General features: G+C 38.4%; 1 protein-coding gene across 2 annotated transcripts in view; it reads left to right on the top strand.

The window, feature by feature from the left end:
* Positions 1-20,576, top strand: part of LOC130905307 (lysine-specific demethylase 2B-like) — a 53,668-nt gene that overhangs the window by 2,095 nt on the left and 30,997 nt on the right. Inside the window, exons 2-12 of one of the 2 annotated variants that reach the window (XM_057818580.1) lie at positions 1,724-1,868; positions 1,949-2,027; positions 2,104-2,150; positions 2,267-2,445; positions 2,693-2,799; positions 7,535-7,628; positions 10,327-10,480; positions 10,557-10,672; positions 10,761-10,887; positions 14,445-14,791; positions 16,622-16,708. In XM_057818580.1, coding sequence (XP_057674563.1) covers positions 1,724-1,868; positions 1,949-2,027; positions 2,104-2,150; positions 2,267-2,445; positions 2,693-2,799; positions 7,535-7,628; positions 10,327-10,480; positions 10,557-10,672; positions 10,761-10,887; positions 14,445-14,791; positions 16,622-16,708 — 1,482 coding nt within the window. Of the gene's footprint in view, positions 1-1,723; positions 1,869-1,948; positions 2,028-2,103; positions 2,198-2,266; positions 2,446-2,692; positions 2,800-7,534; positions 7,629-10,326; positions 10,481-10,556; positions 10,673-10,760; positions 10,888-14,444; positions 14,792-16,621; positions 16,709-20,576 lie in introns of those variants that run through there. The other variant, XM_057818581.1, reaches the window with a different exon arrangement.

Here is a 20,576-nt window from a genome sequence, read left to right on the forward strand (position 1 = left end):
TTGTCATTCTTTATTTAACAAAAGTGGTTGATTTAAGAAAAACTCAGATATCATGTGTGCAAAAGTATGTGAACCCCTTCAGTTAATAGGATATTGCGCCTCCTTTTGCAGAGATTACCTCAACCAAACGGTTTCTGTAGTGACTAATCAGCCTCTCACATCTACTTTGGGGGATTTTTGCCCATTCTTCCTTGCAGAACGTAGTCAGTTGAGAGAGGTTTGATGGGCGTCTGGCATGAACTGCTCGCTTCAGGTCCCGCCACAGCATTTCAATGGGATTTAGGTCAGGACTTTGACTGGGCCAGTCCAGAACACGAATCTTCTTCTTTTTCAGCCATTCCTTGGTTGTATTGCTGGAATGCTTTGGATCATTATCATGTTGCATGATCCACCTTCTGCCAAGCTTTAACTTCAAAACAGATGGCGTCAGGTTATGTTCTAGGATTTGACAATATTCCTCAGAATTCATGATTCCCTGGACTATGTGGAGTTGTCCAGGTCCTGAGGATGAAAAGCAAGCCCAGATCTTGACATTCCCACCTCCATGCTTCACTGTTGGGAGAAGGTTCTTTTGGTGGTATGCAGTGTTGACTTTTCGCCAGACATGGCGGTTTTGGTTGTGACCAAACAGTTCAATTTTGCACCTACATCAGTTGATGAAAACTCTTTTTAATTAGTCTCGACAACACAACTGTTAAAAAAACAAAAAAAAAACTACTGAATTGATTGATTAGGAAATCAGGTTGAAATAATAGAAAATTCCAAAATGTTGAGGGGGTTCACAAACTTTTGAGCAGCACTGTATATATATATATATATATATATATATATATATATATATATATATATATATATATATATATATATATATATATATATATATATATATATATATATTGAATAATAGAGGCTAATGCCATGACTTTCACTCACAACACAGTAACAGTTTGTTCCCAAATATATATAAATCACACATAGTACATCTTGGGCACATATGTAACAAAAATGGCTGTAAATTCAAACCCTGAAAAATGCTACTAATTACTTGAATTTAAGTAATATCTGGGTCAGGCTAATTTGCCTGACACACACATGCACACATATATCCAAAAATTATTCATAACATACATGCATACTTACAGGAAAGGCCAAAATTTTGGACACACCTCATTCAATGCAACACAAATGAAGGTCCCAACTCCAATGCAATAAATTCCAGTAATTAACCCTGAAAAGGCATACCTGTGAAGTAAAAAAACATTTTAGGTGACTCCTTCTTGAAGCTCATCAAGAGAATGGCAAGAGTGTGCGTGATCAAAGTAAAGGTTGGCTACTTTCAAGATACTAGAATATGATACGTTTTTAGTCATTTCACCTTTTCTTGCTAAGTACATAATCCCACACATGTTCATTCATAGTTTTATTACCTTCAGTGAGAATTTAGAATGTAAATAGTTATGATAATAACGAAAACGCACTAATGAGGAGTTGTGTCCAAACTTTTGGTTTGTACTGTACATATTCTGGCATCTTCAGTAAATATGTCAGCATTTTTTGTACTGTTATATTTTATTTATTTTTTTAAGAAAACAACACCGAATTATTTAGGGGGGCTGAAGCCCTCCTAAAACACCCTTAAAGATGCCACTGAACAACACTATGTATTCTGAGACAATGTCATGTATGTACATAAATTTAGGTTAATATTTTTTAAATCTTGCAGCGCGCCATCTGCCGGCGGCTGTACGACGAGAATGAGGACCTGTCTGACGTGGAGGAGATGGTCAACATCCGAGGCTTTAGCGTGGAGGACAAACTGGCCAGCAACAACTACGCTGCCAACTTTGTGCGTATCATGGAAGCCAAAGGTATAAAATATTTACACACTATCACCTAAACCGACGGTTTTATTTATATTTTTAAAAATATCACTCCTGCATATGTACAGACTTTACCTATGAGTACGTACAACGAGAGGCCCTAAAGGTTCCACTTATTTTCAAAGAGAAAGAAGGACTAGGGATCATGTAAGTGCTTGTTATATTCAAACGATTAACTATTTTCTACTCTAAACTGAGCAAAACTGGTTTTGAATGTTCGCAGAATGCCTGATCCGGAATTCACTGTGTCGGAAATTAAAGGCTTGGTTGGTATGTGTAATATCACACACACTGAAATACAAGACAGCAACCTTGAAGTATGTTTAAAACAAAATTGCAAGGCTGTGTAGACCTTTTTTATCCAGTGTTGTCTACTGTACTCTCAGGTAGCCGTCGCTCAGTGGACGTGATGGACGTGAGCACTCAGAAAGGCTCAGAAATGAGCATGGCCCAGTTCGTGCGATACTACGAGACGCCGGAAGAAGAACGTGACAAACTGTTCAATGTGATCAGTTTGGAGTTCAGCCATACTAAGCTGGAGAATCTCATCAAGAGACCAACTGTGGTACGTCACTATCCTTTAAATGATCTTCATGTGATGTAAAGCACTTCGAATTGCCTTGTGTTGAATTGTGGTATATAAATAAATTTGCCTTGTGTTGCCTTGCCTTAAATGGCAAATTAAGTGATTTGGTGGCCATTATCAAGACTGACATGTCGATTAGGTGGAATTAGTTGTGTGAATTTATGATTAAAATGTCATGCTTTTCTTGAAAATTGTAATTTTACAACAAAAAGGATGTCACTCATAGGTTGATCAAGTCGACTGGGTGGACAACATGTGGCCTTCATATCTGAAACAGAGCCAAACAGAAGGCACCAATATGATCTCAGAGATGAAATATCCCAAAGTGCAAAGGTAAGCCAGATCATCAGCCATCACACTGGAAAATTAAACTTGCTCATTCATGTTATTTTTCACCTTCTCCTAAATGTTGCCAGACAGCCCTTTTCCTCTCTTCCACATCTTTTTTTTTTTTTTTTTCTCGTTCCATTTGCTCCCTGCTGTGTGCGCAATCAGCTTTGCCTTCCCTCCTTGTTATCGCTTGCACATACTCAAAGACACTTCATAAGCGACTATATATGTATTATTCATTACCATAAATGATCATTTTATAATGTCATTTTAGAAAGATGGTAGTGACTGCATGTGTATTTGCATATACAGATAGTCCTGTGGTTACGAATGAGTTCCGTTTCTACACTGGCGACATAATCAGTTTCCATGTAAGTCGGAATAGATTTTGCCGATTTAGGAGTATTTTAGATAAAAGGTTACTTAGGTTCGCTAGGAAGGTTCACTACAACAGAGCCTTGCTGAGAAGTCTCCTGCTTTAAGATGGCGGCTGTTTACCAACGCTGGCAAGTGTATCATTTCGCATCTAGTTCATATACATGTGATATCTAGCGTAGCATCATGTGGGCGTAGTTTGTAGGCTGTCGGCTACAGTCAGGTATTATTAGAGCCACCTATCCTAACAACTCGCCTAACAACTCGCCACTTTCCCACTCCTGCTTTTCTTTCTCCGTGTCTCTGACTTTTCTAGCGTCATTTAACCAACATAGTAACGCACATTGTCTCGTTGCCGAAACGGTGACAAAATCCGAACAGAGAAGAAAAACAATATTGCACAAAAAAACGTACAGATTTTGGACATTGTAGCTAAAGCCTAGCTAGACAGCGAGCTAAGATGTAATCATTCCCCTCTCTCTACCTCTCTCTGCTGTGCGACTTCTTTGTGTGCGCAAGTATGTTCTTCTTTGTGTGTACATGCGCTCTTACTCGCCTGCAGAAGTACTGCCTGTTCAATGCTTTCTGCGCCAAAATAAAAGCATGTATTTCAAAACAAAAGTCAACATTATAATCGAAAACACATTTCGACAGAAAAGGGCAGAACAGTCATATCAATAAGATAAAGTAAAAAGGTACTGTGAATAGAATAAGGTGCTGTTTACGTGACTTAAACAAACAAAACAAAAAAAAACGACTTGAGACAAAATGGTGAACCAGATTCTAGTGTCGTAAAGTTGGAATTACTTAAGTCAGGTACGTAACCCGGGGACTATCTGTACATAGGGTGTTGGTACGTGTCGGTCAAGGAGAACACACAGCGGTCACAGGAATATGTGAAATAAAATGATCCAAAAAGGAAAAATACATATATCCTCACGTATAGGTCACAGTTTTTTACCCCGAAATTTTAACCCAACGATACGGGTGTGAACTATCAGCCCGATATTCTGTTCTCGCTCTGACTATTGCCTAATTTAGATCATCGTAAAACTGAAAAAGCATACAACTTAGCTATGTATGCTAACTATACTAACAAGTTACGCTCAAAATATCAAACAAATGTCTATTATAAAAAATACAAGATCTCGTACAACAGAAAAAATATGCACTCTTTATAATATGACAGTAATTTCACTTACACAAACCATAGACTTCACATAATGATATTGATGGGACACATTCCCCAGACACTGCGCCACGCCTTCAAGTAGGGGGGCGTCCCACACTCCGCTTCAGTCGGTCGAAGTCGGTCACAGTTATTCTCAAATACATGCAGCGATCCAACGCTGGATTTAGGTTGAAAAAGTATGAAAGCTGTACCGCATACAGACTGGAAGGATTGTCTCAGGAGTGAATTTGTTCGAGGATTCAAGGTGATTATTATATTTTTTGTACTATGCAAGCATTTTGAAACGTTGTGAAAAAAAAATAAATGGGAGAAATTAACCGCTACGGCATAGGCGTCATAATTCGCAATATTAACGTAAAATGAATGCTAACTGTCCGTTTTTTTGCTTTTAACCAAGAATCAAGACTATTTAACGTTCACATATACAGTGGTACCTCTACATACGATCGCTTCGACACACGAAGTTTTCGACATCCGACGTAAAATTTGACTCGCCATTTGTTTCTACATCCGACGACATGCTCGAAATACGACGACAATGGCAGCACCGCAGACGAATGCACGGCGGATTTTCTTGTGTGACAAATCAACACTGGTTTCAGAAAAGGTTGGTACAGGTGGTGAAACAAGGAAAAAGTTGACGCTTACCTTCTAAATGAAGATGCAAATGACAGAAAAATATGAGCGTAGGGTGGGCATCCGTGAAATGGCTCAACAATACATCTCCACGGTCCTCCTCTGACCATCGTTCGCCAGTCTTTATAAGTTAAGCTGACAATTCTTATTGTGGTAACATCTCCAGAGAAATCGCCAACTTCGCCACGTTTTATCATTTATTTCACAACTTATTCAAAACAAAAACACCTTCTGTCTGCCGCAATTGACGGTGTTCTCAAAAAAACATTCAAAGTGAAAGTGAAACTCAAGCTCACCGGTCTGTCTCTGGCACGTCAGCCCCGCGGTGCGTTCAGGGTCAGCAAAAAACGTCCGCCACATTAGAACCCAATTCGTTACATTAATACAGGAATTATTATTATTTTTATTATTATTATTATTCCGATTTTGATTTATAATTTATTTGTTTTGCTATGTGTAATTGCCATTTGTAATAGTACCAGCAGTATTTATTAAGGATTTAGTGAAGGTTTTTGGGCTGTGGAACGAATTAATGGAATTATAATGTATTCCTATGGGAAAATCCTGCTCGACATACGACCATTTCGACTTACAAACAAGGTCCTGGAACGGATTAACTTCGTATGTAGAGGTACCACTGTATAAAGAATTAAAGGATTTAAGCATTTATCGACAAGAATTTTCAACATAAAAAGCTATTTGTCGCGATAAGGCGGCGCCACAGTTGCTGAAAGACTAGCAGGACATTCGACATATTTAAGTAAAATAAATGCTAACTGCCATTTTTTTTTTTTTTTTTTGCTTTTAACCTAGAATCAAGTCTGTTTTACGTCCATATCTATAAAGAAAGTTTCCACTCGGTCAGCTTTGAAGGAGATAGGCCCCCCTATTAATTGGCCCCGCGCCCCGTCAATATATTATGAATTATATTATATTATATATGTTATTATATTATATGACTTATGCATTATTTTATTGCAATGTTTTTCCTTAATAAGATTTGTTTCAAGACTACAGTTACAGTTAGACTTCACTTTGATGGTTAAGGCAGTTATTGCAATTTTGTTGTTTTATCACAATAGATTGGTTTATTTACATTTCAAAAACCAGAAGCCATTCATTTACGAATGTGATTGCTCTTTAGTTTACATATTTAAATGTTCAGAATAGATATTAAGATTTGAATGAGGCAAAAAAGCATGCTTTTTCTCTCAAATATATTGTTATAATCATGTTTCTGATGTACTGTAATTGTTTTCTGTATAAAAATTTAATTTGGTGTTCAAAAAGTCTTTTTTTCCAAACTTCAGTCTTGAAAAAGAGGGGGCCGTCTTATAATCAGGGCCGTCTTATATTCGGACCAATACGGTACTTCCGGTGAACATTTCAAAATAAAAGCATGTCATGTTCAGATTTCTGGAGGCAATAGCATATAATTCAGATTGCACACTCAGAATACATTTAAAATGACACCCATTATGAAAAATGTGATTGTCAATGATAATATGATGTAATAAATTATAATAATTTGGCTTAAAATTTGTTGCATGCGCACTTTGCAGGACAAGATGACAGTCATTTTGGATCAAATTAACACTTTTAATGGGCTCTAATTGGCAGACAAAAAAATGACAGTGGGTTTCTCACCTATTTCATATTCTGCACCTGATTAGCTTTAAAATGACTCATTATGCATTCTGCGTTTTTTTTTTATTATTATTTTTTAATATTTATAAATTTTAATATAGTTTGTGTTTTATTTAAGAATAACAATTTATTGCATTTCAATAGGTGATTTATTAGGATGTATTGTCGCTATTCATTGTTGAATAGGTTAAAAAAAAAAAGGGCAATAATATCGCATTTCGCAATAATTTATGTGACAATATATCGCCTACTAAAATTTGTTATCGCGACAGGCCTAATTTGATAAACTAAATTTACATATCAATTCGACTAATTAGATTAATCGATTACTGAAATATTCGATAGCTGCAGCCTTAGAGACAACTCTCTCCTTGGCTTCAAATGGTTCATGTTCAATATGGTACACAATGTCACTTTCAATTCTGTATTTAATATTCAATTAAATATTACAAGATAATCGTGAGCCAATTTTAGCTTTCCAGGTTGCTTTTCTTGACATTTTTTTTTCTTGACATCTTTGTCATTGTTTTTTTACCTGGGAGAACGTTCCTCCCTTGACCAATGTGTAATGATTTGGTGGAGATTATTTTGCAGGATTTGATGTATTTTTAGTTGTCTCGAGAGGCACACTCGGCATATCGCTGTTCAAATAGCCCCCCCGGTTATGTTCTTTTCTCCTTCCTCCTGAGATTCTCTCCCATAAAATTAAGGCTCATCTCAGCTGACTCGCATCCTGCGCGATGACTGAATTATTAATGCCCCTCGGAGACTTCATCACTCTTCAATTTTCATCCCTTTCTAGGCTCAGCACCATTTCTAGCACACTTCTACGATTATCTTGTTTCTAGATGTACAAGTGTGTGTTTACCCTATATTTTTCTATTCTAGATATTGTTTGATGAGTGTAAAAGGCTGCTATACCGACTTCCACATTGATTTCGGGGGAACCTCAGTGTGGTATCATGTCTTCAAGGGGCAAAAAGTATGTATGCAGTGGTGTTGTCATAGCAACTGTCCGTTTCAAGATGAAAATCGTATCTTATTGAGAGAAATGTTATGATACTGGAGTATAGATGTTTGTTTTTAATTCGATTAATGATAGTACTTTTTTTGTAAAGTCTAGATTTAATGAAAAGCCAGTTTTACTTAGAAGATTTTTATGAATTTACTTTTGTTTTGAAAAAAAAAAGTTTTAATTATACATAGCTTTTATTATTTATCGCAGTTAATTGAATTTTTTATTTTTTAAAAAAAAATTTTTAATTCGTTGATTTCGGTCCCATTATTTTATCAAATTTTAATACTAGTGCCGTCAAGTGGTTAAAAGATCATTCGCATGCACTCCATAGTTAACTGTTTTTTTTTTTTATTATTCAAAATGATTGATATATTTGAGGTTTTAAATAAATACACCTGTTAGCAATCGAGTTGACCAATGTGCTTACTCTACATGGTCTCATTAGAAACAAGAGTTGGACAACTTTACACTAAAGATGAATTAAACATCAATCTTTCCGAAAAAACTTCAAATAAAAGCATGTCCTCTCACAGTTCTGGGATTAAAGGTACAAAGCAAAGGTCTTGCGTGGAGTTTCCATTTTATTTTTTTGGGACAATCTACCACAATCTTACTTCATTTTATATATCTTAATGTACTTCACATTTTTATATACATGTATACCTTAATGAAATATAACCAGGGGTGCACATAATTTTTTCGCCCAGGTTCTCAGAGGAGGACCTGGAGATGTGACTTGGTCCTCATTGAGCTTGAGAGCCGACCCGCCTGATGCGATAAATTTATGACAAGCTTTACTTAGAGCCAATTAACTTTAATTAATTGTATTAACAATTAATGCTTGATTAACATCAACTGGCACAACAAAATTGGCATTACTTTGAAGTGAAATGTAAAGAAATAAACATAAAAGCACCAATTCAAAATAAAGGGCATTATGCGGCTCCCACATTAACTCCAAGCCTTTTTAAAAGTGGGATGTCCTCCTCATAAGACCTCATTGAACGTGCATGTTTAGCTTTGTAAAATGGGAGCAAAAACACGTTTGTCAGTGCATGTCGCTGTTCATTACCTTTATTCCGCGACTTGTCCATAGGGCGAGTGGGGTCATGTCTGACATCGATAGTTTGCTTAATTGCCACATGCTCTCTTGTTTTTTTCGTGCTTTTCAAAGTTTGGATGGCTGAAATTCTTTGACCCTACATAAAATGTGCTGCTCTTATCGGCGACATTGGGATTCTCACGGCACATTTTCTACCGCATTTCCGTGCGAGCATCATTTGCTACTAGCCATGGTACCTCCTGTAGCCACTTTTCAGCAAAAGTCCTTTTTTTCGGTAGCTCCGGTGACGTCTCTGTCGTCTGTCTGTCTTTTGACGAGGGTGGGGGAACACGGAAGTAATTACTCAGTGTGGCCTGCCTCTTCGTTTTTGAGAAGTTATTTTCTCGTGTCCGCCGCAAATACAGTGGTCAGCCATCAGTACGCAAAAGCGTATGGAAGCCGTTGAGGGCCAGCGCGTTTGTCTACGTCCAGTACGCATGCGCGCATGCGGACCACTTATGTGCACCCCTGAATATAACATTTGTTGTCATTGGTTTAATATTTTTCTATGAAATAAAATTCCCCAAAAAGTTGAAAAATTAGATAAAATAAATATACTCACGAACATGCTTGTTTTCCAAAGCATTTATATACCTCATCTGTGCATTTTAGGGGGATTTGCACCAGTCAGTTCACCTCAGAAAGCCACATTTTGGGTTAAAACACCAAAGTTACATTTTGCTAAAAAATGTCCACATTCTTTCATTCCACACGTTCATTCACAGTTTATCTGAGCATTGCAGCTCAATAATTGACAATAAATGTCGCAATCCGCCTCAGAGTGCCACATTTTGGGCTAAAACAGCCAAAGCTACGTTGTGCCTAACAAGGGGAATCCACCCCGATCCTCCGTGTGCTTTTGCCCTTTAATAGTGCGTCTGGGGTGGCCCGAGAGCTGCGCACGGCACCGGGAGGTTCATCGCTGTGTTTTTATCCAAACATGCTCGAAAATGACCATGGCGGGTTTCTTCACGCCGCCTCAACGTGCCCCATATTGGTCATTAAAAGTCAAGTCTTGTAGTCTAAGCTATGGGGAGCAGGCAGGGCCATAAGTAACCATGCGTTAAAAAAGTTGCCGGCTTCAAAGGGGGTGCGCTAATATATTTAGTATATATAAATATGATGGTCAGATTTTCAAATGAAAATGTCTTATTTTAATTTGAAACAGCGATTAAAATACAGTAGGAATTTGTCAGAGACGTTGTATTATCTGTAAAAAAAAAAAAACGGGAAAAAGCAAATTTTACATAACATAAAAGCAGTTTTTCTTATTAAAACTTTTTTTTTTTTTCAAAACTAAAAGCTGTTCGTCATACTTGAAAGTTTAAAATCACAAGGATTAAATATGATTTTTTAAGATTATTGAATAATGCTCCAATGTTATTTTGTCTTAAATACTGCATATGTATAAATATACTGTATTAGGAGTTTTTTTTTCTTAGGAATTTTTTTTCAGTATGACGTGCCTAAAGTGTCATTCTTTTTAAAGCTAAAAAGTCCTTGTTTGAAATGTTAATGTGCGTCGACGACCTTATGAGAGTGTTGAGTGCGTCTCCTCAGGTGTTCTGGCTAGTGCCTCCGACGCTCCACAACCTAGCTCTGTACGAGGACTGGGTGTTATCGGGAAAGCAGAGCGACGTTTTCCTCGGAGATCGTGCTGACGGCTGCCAGAGAGTAGAACTCAGGCAGGGATATACTTTTTTCATCCCGTCTGGTACGTTCCCATTTTAAAAAAGCTTGTTAATATACAAAGATTATTAGGTGTAAATTTCTTTCTTCATATGATTTAGGGTGGATTCATGCAGTGTACACTCCCGAGGACACGCTGGTCTTCGGCGGCAACATTCTGCACAGCTTTAACATCCCTATGCAGCTCACCATCCACGAGATCGAAAACCGGACAAAGGTGGGAGTCGTAACTATAGAAAATACATAAAAACTAAAATTATGGTCACATTTTGGCTTTTTTTTCCTTCTTAACATTTTTATCTCAGGTTCACTCCAAATTCCGTTTCCCCTTCTACTACGAGATGTGTTGGTACGTCTTGGAGAGATACATGCACTGCTTGACCAAACGGTCCTACCTTTCTCAGGAGATCAAGAAGGAGCCTTTATTCATCGGTCAGCACAATTAACATTTCAACTATAATATCAAAAATGAAACCCTACTCAGCTTGAGATAAGTACTTTCTGCTTGCTAATGCTTGGAGATATGAAAAAAAAACATCATCACAATATGGGCCATTTTATATCAAAGTAACAATGTGTCCTTATTTAGTACCAGTGTTGTTTTTGGCAGTGCTTTTAATTTTCGTCTTAAGTGTTTTTGGACAAAATACTTTTTAATTTTAGTAACATTTTAGTCATTTCAAAATGTGTTATGACACTCCAAATTTTCCGTAGGTGTGTGTGTGTGTGCATGGTGCTTTGTCTCTATGTGTCCTGCGACTGGCTGGCAACCAATTCAGGGACTACCCTGCCTCATGCTCGTTGTTAGCTCAGATCAGGGGCGGATCTGAAAAAAAAAATTATAGGGTGGCGAGAGGGAGGCAGAAACTTTTTGAAATATAGCATCGATTCTTTGGACAGTAGCCACGTTTACATGCTGACTTTTATTCATACCGATTCAAATCATTCCGAATGGAAATTTCAGATCAGCTGTTTACATGTATGTCACTTCATCTATTCCGATCCAGCGTTTACATGTGACTGCCTTTATTCCGAAAGGACGTTTGACAATTGCCGTCTGACATGCGCAGATTAATCAAAACAAAGCGTCACGTTGCAAAACATGGAGATCGATCGTCGGAGTGCTGCTGTTTTAACTTTAACCCACTTGTTGTGTTTGTGGGGTCGTATCCGCTTCTGCTGTTTTGCTCTTTTGCCTTGTAGTAGCCGGTTTTCCACCGGTTTCTAATCTGGTCAACGCTCCGGTCTATTCCGGCTTCGTGTAACCTCTCGTGAACTTTTTTAAATAGTTCACTGTTCCTCGTTTTACGCCCGTCTAAGCGAGCAATTATATTCAATTCTTTTAGAGTTTGAATTAAATACAATCTTTCCGCCGGACTCCAATTAGGTGCGCTGTGCTTGGAAGCCATGTTGCAAGTGACGTTACTTACGTCACAAAGTGACGTCACCACGTCAGTACGGAGCATGTGCAGAAAGAACGCAACCAGACACCATTCCGCTTCCCTGTTTACATGATATAATTTTACTTCTAATCGGTTTGGGAAAAGGAATATTCCACCCATGTGAATCGGAATGAAATTCCATTCGGTTTGGGCCTGTTCATTCCGAATGAGGTGTTTATATGGAACACATTTATTCGGTTTGAACAAATATTCCGATTGTAATTGGAATATTTGGCTCCATGTAAACGTGGCAAATGATAGAATATTCTGCTACGATTTGACTCAAAGGCCTTCGATCGATTTAATACAAGATGATGAAGACATTTAACACAGTCTGTTCCAGTTTGGCTAAAACAAAAAATCTAAATTAGTTTTTACGTACATGACTGTTTTGTTGATTATTTTATTATTTTTATTACAAAACGGCATACCGAAAAAAAGAATCATTTTGATCGAGTTACATTCAGGTGTGCTTAACAAATCAAGATATTGATCCACATGGATTGTCACACCCCTAGTGTCAACATATGGCAGATGTGTACACATTTTGAATCAGAGTTAGCTAAGTATTCGTATTAGGCGTGGGCGATATGGCCTTAAACACGTATCACGATAAATTGAGCAGATTTACCTCGATAACGGTAAATGACGATAAAGTCGCCCAAGCGGACTGTTATATAATTTGAAAATCTGAATCAATGCATGAAATACAGATGAACAGTTTCTTGTTGATTTAGTTACCAGCATTCAATTTGATATATTTAACAATTGTACATGCAGTCTAAACATTAAGTTTATAAAAATGTATTGTAAACAATCAGAATTCAAATATGAGCATTTATAACAGCGTGTATGGCTTGAACAATGTACATTGTCAAAATCAATATGCCTGTGCAAACATGTCATTGTAACACAAATGACTTGCAGCTTGAACAGTACACTTCAAAAAGACAATTCATTGTTAATGGCTGCTGTGACATAATTATTCAAAACAAGTGTTTACTTTATGGTTTCAGTGTTTTTTTTCCCCCCAGTGCATTTTTTAATAAATGCACGCATACATGAACCCCCAAACAGACAGACAGACACACATTAAAGCTATATTGATCTTCTGCAAATGAAACACTTTAGATTTTATGATAGCAATAATGACACAGAATTAAGCACATACAGAAAAATAGCTGGGGCCATTTCTCAGTCATATTATAAGTTTCACCGTTGGATTGTGCTTTATGCTGAATGCTTTACCATCACAAAAGCTATCAGAGAAATCACACACAGTCAGATACAAAATAACGCGACATAGTAATTGCTAGATGCAGCCCGTGCCAATCCACTCATAAAGTTCAGCCGTTTCGACAAAGTTAGAGCCGCTATCCAACTTCATCACGTTCATTTGTAGCGTTAGCCGCTAGCGTTAGCCGCTAGCGTTAGCCGCTAGCGGCCGCTAGCCTGTGGCCTGGCTACCAGTAGAAAGCCCCAAAGCACAATCTCCGGAAATCGTGAGAACAAGGGAGGACAGCAGGTGAAAGTCAGTCTGGATGCCACCAAGACTTTACTAAATGTCGGGTGAAAGTTTGGCGAACCTCCCTTAAGCCACACTCCATCACGTTTTGCTTGTAGCGTTAGCTGGCAGCTGCTAGCGTTAGCTAACCGGGCTTCTGTTTGATTGGCTTCCTGATGATCACGTGACTCCCTACGTAAGTACATTGGCTGCTTTCATAAAGGGGAATGAACACAGACGAACAACACAAAGTCAAAGCGGGATGAAAAGACTATTTTCTTGTTTTATTAATTTACCGAATTTACCGACATGGTCAAAATTACGTCGGTCATCGTGAAGAATTTCGGTGACGGTAAATTTTCGGTTTACCGCCCAGCTCTAATTCGTATGCCAAATTTATGTCAAAAAGTTTTCATCGGTGCTGATTGGGGTGGCAATTCGAGTAGCATGCCAATCTGTTAGGGTGCCTGTTGACCCCCATGCCACCCTGGTGGATCCGCCCCTGGCTGGGATAGGCTACAGCACCCCCACAACCCTCGTGAGGCTAAAAGGTTCAGAAGATGAATGAATGAAAATTTAGTTTTGTTTTCGTCACCAAATACTCAAAAAGTGTCCGTCTACTTTTAATCGACGAATACTCAAAATGTTGTTTTCTGTAAAAATTCAAATTTTTTAATCCAAAAATAAATTTTAAAATAATTAAGTTTTCCAGCAATTTCAAATGAACATTGACAGACAAGCAGATTTTCCAGGTTTTTCAAGGACAATGCCAACTTCGTGACAGTTTTCCAGTGGTTTATTTGCAACCGGAAGCAACAGTTTAAGGTGACGCTCGCTATGCTAAAGCTACGTTACAGTTAGTGTGTGATAACTCATTTTCGTCTCGTTGTTGTCTCATCAAAGACTGGCATTCACATCGTTATGTTTCAGTCCCCCAAGACATGTTTTAGCTTGTCAGCGTCACGAAAAAAAATTGAAATATTTTTACCCTATAGAAATGGTTTTGTCACACGCCCATCTATCTTTTTGACATGTCTTTCTAGACTACGAGACAAAAGCCAACGTGGGGAGCCCGTTTTCTGACTCAAGAAGTCAGGACAACGAAGAGGACTGGTGTCTTTCACAGCTCACGGATGACCTGAATGAAAAACCAGAGCACCCGAAAGCCAGTTTGTTCGCCAACGTTGAGGACTGTTATTCCGTCTCCAACACGACGGACTTCCCGTCTGAATCGTTGACCTCGGAATTGCAAAATAAGTGGACTCATCTGACGGAATTTGAAATCAACGGACTGAAGAGGCTGGTGGAAAAGCTGGAGTCTCTACCGGAACATAAGAAATGTGTTCCCGAGGGATTGGAGAACCCACTAGGCCTTCTGGAGGACATGAAAGTGAGTGTTTTTTGCTCAGCGGAGAATTATTTAGTTTTTAAACATTAGGTCTTTAGTTAGAAAAATTCTAATTAGCATCATATTTTTTTTACAATAAAGTTATGTAGAAACAAAGTTCTAGTTTTTACAGCTGAAGTTATAGTCGTGTTATTTTAAAAAAAAAGATAGAGGCGGGGGGTGAGGGGGGCGACGTGACACTTACCTCCCCGCCCCAAGCCCCGCCATTTTAACGCACCACAAACATTACACTCCACGGGGGGCTGGGGTGGGCTTCGGCCAGGGGCAGTGGGATGTGCGGCTGGAAAGAAGTTCCATGCGGCAGTCCCACTGCCCTCAGCAGGGCTCTCCTATTTTAATGCACACACACTGCACCCCCTCCCCCCACACACACACAATCCCATCACGAAGCTGGGTAATAGGTAACAGTAATAGGGCGGTAGATGGGTCCCACACTTTTTTTGTATGGCAAGGCGGTGGCTTCTCGGCACTTTCCTGCTTCACCTCTCTTTTCTCTACGGGTATCCTCCTTGGGCTCGCCCACTCCTTGTCCTGCCCCGGGCCTAGTGGGCCGTGGGGGCGCTGTGGTGTGCCGTGTCAGTTGGAGGGTTGCGGCGGTGGCTGGTGGGTGGGCATCCCTTTCCTGGAGGCTGGTTAATGAAGGCACGGATGGTCCGGGTGACCAACCTGGATCCCGGGGGGATGACGGCCGCACCCTTGCTGGAGCTGCGACAGGACGGATGGGCTGCGCTGGCTCACCACCTCGATTGGCCGGGGAGGGGCCGTGACCCTGGGGCGGTCCCAACGCAGCATTTGCACTTGCCTGCAGGACTGTCACACGTCTGATGGGATTCAGGCATGGCTGGGTGCAATTAGACACACTGAAGTAGAGAGAATGTCAGTGCCAGGATTAGCAGTCAGACAGCATAGAATAGGATTTCAAAATATCCACACTTAAAAATGATTCACATAATACTGGGTTCTACACCTCACATTGTTGATTTGTGTACCCTCCACTCCACCTAATCACATCTGTTTCTGACTCCCCCCTCCTTTTTCTCCTCTGTCATCAGGCCCCCCACGTGGCCTCAACCAGAAATAGAATTAGCTAACGATTGCACTACTATATTCATAGTTACCGTAGATGTTGAATGTATTTCTTATTATTGTTTGTTCTTCTGTCTCTCTCTCCTTTTCTATTTTCCTTTCTGTCCCCCATAACTCCTTCCTGCTCGCTGCATTCTCCTAATAAACGAAGTACAATATGAGTATATCAGACTCTCATGTGACACAGTAAAACTGTTCAGACTAATAGTACACTCAGATTCCCATTTTCCATGCCAAGCAGCTGAACAGGAGAGGTTAAAAAAACCATTGGAAACTTGCTTTACGAAATTCATCTGTTCCATGACGTCACTAAACATTTGTTAGTTAAGTTGATATTAATATTTAGTAATATTGATAATATTAAGGAGATAAAGTTGTATTTTCTAAGATTTTTTTTTTTTAAATCAAATTATTTAGTGTTTTTTTTTTTTTTTTTTTTTGAGTTGAACCTTTTCAATAATGTTTTTTTCTGAGATAATTTTTCAAGAAAAAAAAACATGTGACCCCAAAAATGTTTTTATATTAGTTATAAGTTATTAACGTCTACTAAGAATAAGTAATAATCTGATAAAGTGGCATTCATTCAAGATAAGAAATACATTTTCTTTTTCACAAGGTATATTTTTCCACAAATAAATGTAATATTAAAAGACTGAAGTTGTGATTTGAAAGTCCATACCTTTAGAGGGAAAAAAAACTGTCAAACCTTTTTCCTGTTATTTGTAGGTTCTCTTAAAGGAACATGCCAATGATGACCCCAAATTAGCCATCACTGGACTTCCGGTTGTGTTCTGGCCAAAGAAAACTATGAAGGTAGGCTTTTAACTTTTTCTCGTTCTTTCTATGATCTAACATATTGTTATACAAGGTGAACCAAAAAACAGGGACTTTTTAGCAAACCAATAAAACCAAAAGTGATGGAAGAAAAATATTTATTCATAGAATTTGAAACCTTTAAACATGCCATTTAAGACAGAATGATGGATTTTTTATTTTAAAATGACGTCCTTTAAATGGTGAATGCATTCTTGAAATGTGCTGGAAAACAGGAATTTTTGCATATTGTAAGGCATGGGCAAATGGCAGCACTGCAAGACTGAGCTTAAGCAAGTAAACAATCTGCCATTTTAGTAACCGTGGTGAATGCAGGATGAAATTCACAGTATCCCAGCTCAGATGAGGAATCTCAACAGCAGATTTCAAGAAAGCATTCGTACAGGAGGATGCCATGGGCCCTGTTCTAGATAAATGCATTTTCTCATCCTCTGTTTCAATCCCTATAATACATAGACAGAAAAATAACATGGCATAAGTGACTTCTGAAAATATAATGTATGGATGTGAGGGCCACCTGCTGCTTGCCGTGTGTGTGTGTGTGGGGTGTGTGTGTGTGTGTGTGGGGGGGGGGGTGAGCATTAGCCTTTTTGCAATGCAATGCCATCTGTCTTTATTGGCTCTGTGTGGTGGTCATGATTCTCAGTGCACCTCCCGTTTTCATAAGAGAAGTGCTACTGTATAACCCATGATAAGACTTATGCCAACCTCACATAGGCTGCAAACCTGCCTCCTTAGTAATATATTACTTAGTAATATGCTGTATTTCTCAAGATCAGAATTTGAATGCTTTATTTTTCAGGTTGCATAAAGTTTATATTTGTTTGGTCATTAACATCTCCATAGACTCCCAAGCAAGTGTCAAAGAATTTTTGATTCCTTGTCAGTTTACTCTATAATTTAATACTTTTTGTTATTTTAAAAACATAAAAGGAGGATATCGCATTTTTCCAGATTTTTCTAGTTGTAGTTTATGTAGTTGTTGGAATCAAAATGCTCAGTTAAGATGAGAATGGCTAAGGTAGAATATTATAAGAATAATGTTTTTGTTTTGGATTTTTTTTTCCAAGACAAAAGTTGATATCACAAGAGCAAATTCAAATTTTCTTTTTTTCCTAGAAAAATACAAATTTTATAGATAAATTAAATTGCCATATACGTAAGAGTACTAAAAGGAACAAAACCAGAAAAAAAGCAAATTTCTTTTAAATCAGACATTTTTCAAGTAAAAAATGCTTTTTTTACTGCAAGGTTAATCAACATCTACAAAAAGTTCTACCGCATTTATCGGACTATAAGTCGCACCTGAGTATAAGTTGCACCAGCCATAAAATGCCCAACGAAGAGGAAAAAAACATATAAGTCGCACCGTAGTATAAGTCGCATTTTGGGGGGGGAAATTTACTTGAGAAAATCCAACACATAGAGCAGATATGTCATCTTTAAAGGCAATTTAATATAAAAATACAATAGACAACAACATGCTGAATAAGTGTACAGTATGATAATGTTATATGATGCTTGAACAACGAAATGCGAATATACTGTCCTCGCCAGGACGCTACGGCTCGGTCCTGGCTATACAGCGAGCTAAATTCCCAAATGACGATGCTGGACGTCCGTATAATTTGCTGACTTTATTTTGGCCGTCGTTATGACACCATCGTTTGAAGAGTGAAACAAAAAATAGAAATAATACAAATCAATTTCGTCCTCGATACCGAACAGGTTCGCCTCAACGTAAATAATTATATAGCTATGACACAAATGGTTAGCATACGTTCGCTAGCATTAGTACATCGTTCAAACAACCACACAACTGGCTCTAAGTGTCCGATCGCGGGTGGAAAACACAGAACAACAACAGAAAAGATGATACATACAGGTGTTGCCTCTGTAGAGATATTTTACAAGCATAAACAATGATTGTTCGCAGCCGTGTTTCTCTCTCTCTCGCTCGCCCACTCGCTCAGACGCTGCGTAGCTGTCCATCTTCTTCTCGCGTGTGAGCGCTCTTCTTCGCGCAAACAAGTGCGACTGCGCCCCCACTTGGGCGTGAAAGCGCCACAGCCACAAACTAAAAGCATGCATTTCAAGATAAAAAAAAGTCAATAATACAATTGAACACACATTGCCAAAGGCAGAACGCGAACATGGCCATAGCTATTAAGAATTATTCAGATAACTGTAGCGTAAAGAACATGCTAACAAGTTTACCAAACCATCAGTGTCACTCCAAAACACCAAAATAATATGTTAAATGTTATCATAATGTGTTAATAATTTCACACATAAGCCGCTCCTGAGTATAAGTCGCACCCCCAGCCATGAAAAAACACTGTGACGTATAGTCCGAAAAATACAGTAATAGATAAATTAATACAGTAATAGATAAATTTTTTTTAGGAATAAAGGTTGATATAAAAAAATTAAGGCGTATTTGCGATAAATCTGAATGTTTAAAAAAAGGTTAATTTTAAGAGAGCAGTCATTTTTTTTAAGTTAAACGCGTGAAAATGATGTGAAACACAAATAAAATGAGCGAATAATTTTTAGATTCCATCTAGAGTAGAATTTTTTTAAATTATGAAAACAAATGTTTCATGAGTAAAATATACTTTTGTATATTATGAGAAAATTTTTATTTCAATAAACATGATATTTTAAGAACAACTTGGCATTTTTTTTGGTTTAAATTTTTGAAAATAAAGTGCAATATTAAAAGAATAGACTCGTAATTTTCAAATACAAGTCCCATTTTTTAAATTACAAATGCACAAAAGCTAATAATGAATTTTTCAAACTAAATATACCTGTGTGATTTTATACCTTCTCCAATATGCCTTTGCTCAAAATTGCCTCTGTGCGATAATCCTGAAAATCAGCGCACCTCCTCTCCTGATTGGAGGAGGGCGTCTGTTTGGCCGCATCCGGCCTCCTATTGGCCGCGCATCCTCATACTAATGAGGCAGGCTGGTCCTGTGTTGCCGACATCTGCTGGTGGTATTGTGGAGTGGTAGTGTGCGAAGAAGAGCGCAGCCATGTCATTTGCTCTCGCGCTGGACAGCATGTGAAACAGCCGCCATGGCCATGTCGCTCAGCGCTGACGATGAGGACTACGATTCTGACTCGGAGCAGGTTAGCCCCCTCCCCGCGTTTCCCCCCTTAGTCCCCTCTTTGAAGCAGGTTTGCGTATTGAGGAGGCCACTAGAGGAATGCATGCATGCAGCAGTCCTGCAGCACAGCAGGAAGACTCAGCTACCTGGGGATAAACACGCAGATTGAATTCCCTTTCCTAGTTTTTTATTTTCCTCAATGGCATTTGGTGTGTTTCAGCACAATAAATCCTGCAAGAGTAAGAATGCTTTTCAGCTGAACGCCTGAGGGTTGTGATTGGCTATGAAAAAAAGAGATAAAAATTCCTGTACACACTGTGCATCTGTTCTTCAGTATTTTTCTTCTTTTATTGCATTTGTGGGTTATCGGCGTGACATAAGGCAAACGCAGAGAATCTTTGTTCTATCTGTACTACAATGATAATATTGTTTAATGCACAAGTACTTCAAATTGAGTCCCTGCAAATACAGAGAGCTTAACTACTACTAAACTCATTGGCTGTCATTGATGTCGATAGACATCCGATGCATTTAAACTGGGAGGGTTGGCATTCGTTCATTTGTTGCTAGCCCTTCCAGTAGATATGGACTGGACGTCTATTAGTGATAAACTGAATTAAATTCTCAGCAGATGGATGAAAAAAGGTACATGATTGGACGCCTAATTCAATACATTTGCCATTACACTCTATTAACTCAATGACTGCCACTGACATCAATAGGTACTAGTG

This window comes from Corythoichthys intestinalis, chromosome 17 (assembly GCF_030265065.1).
Source record: "Corythoichthys intestinalis isolate RoL2023-P3 chromosome 17, ASM3026506v1, whole genome shotgun sequence".
Taxonomy (NCBI): Eukaryota; Metazoa; Chordata; class Actinopteri; order Syngnathiformes; family Syngnathidae; genus Corythoichthys; species Corythoichthys intestinalis.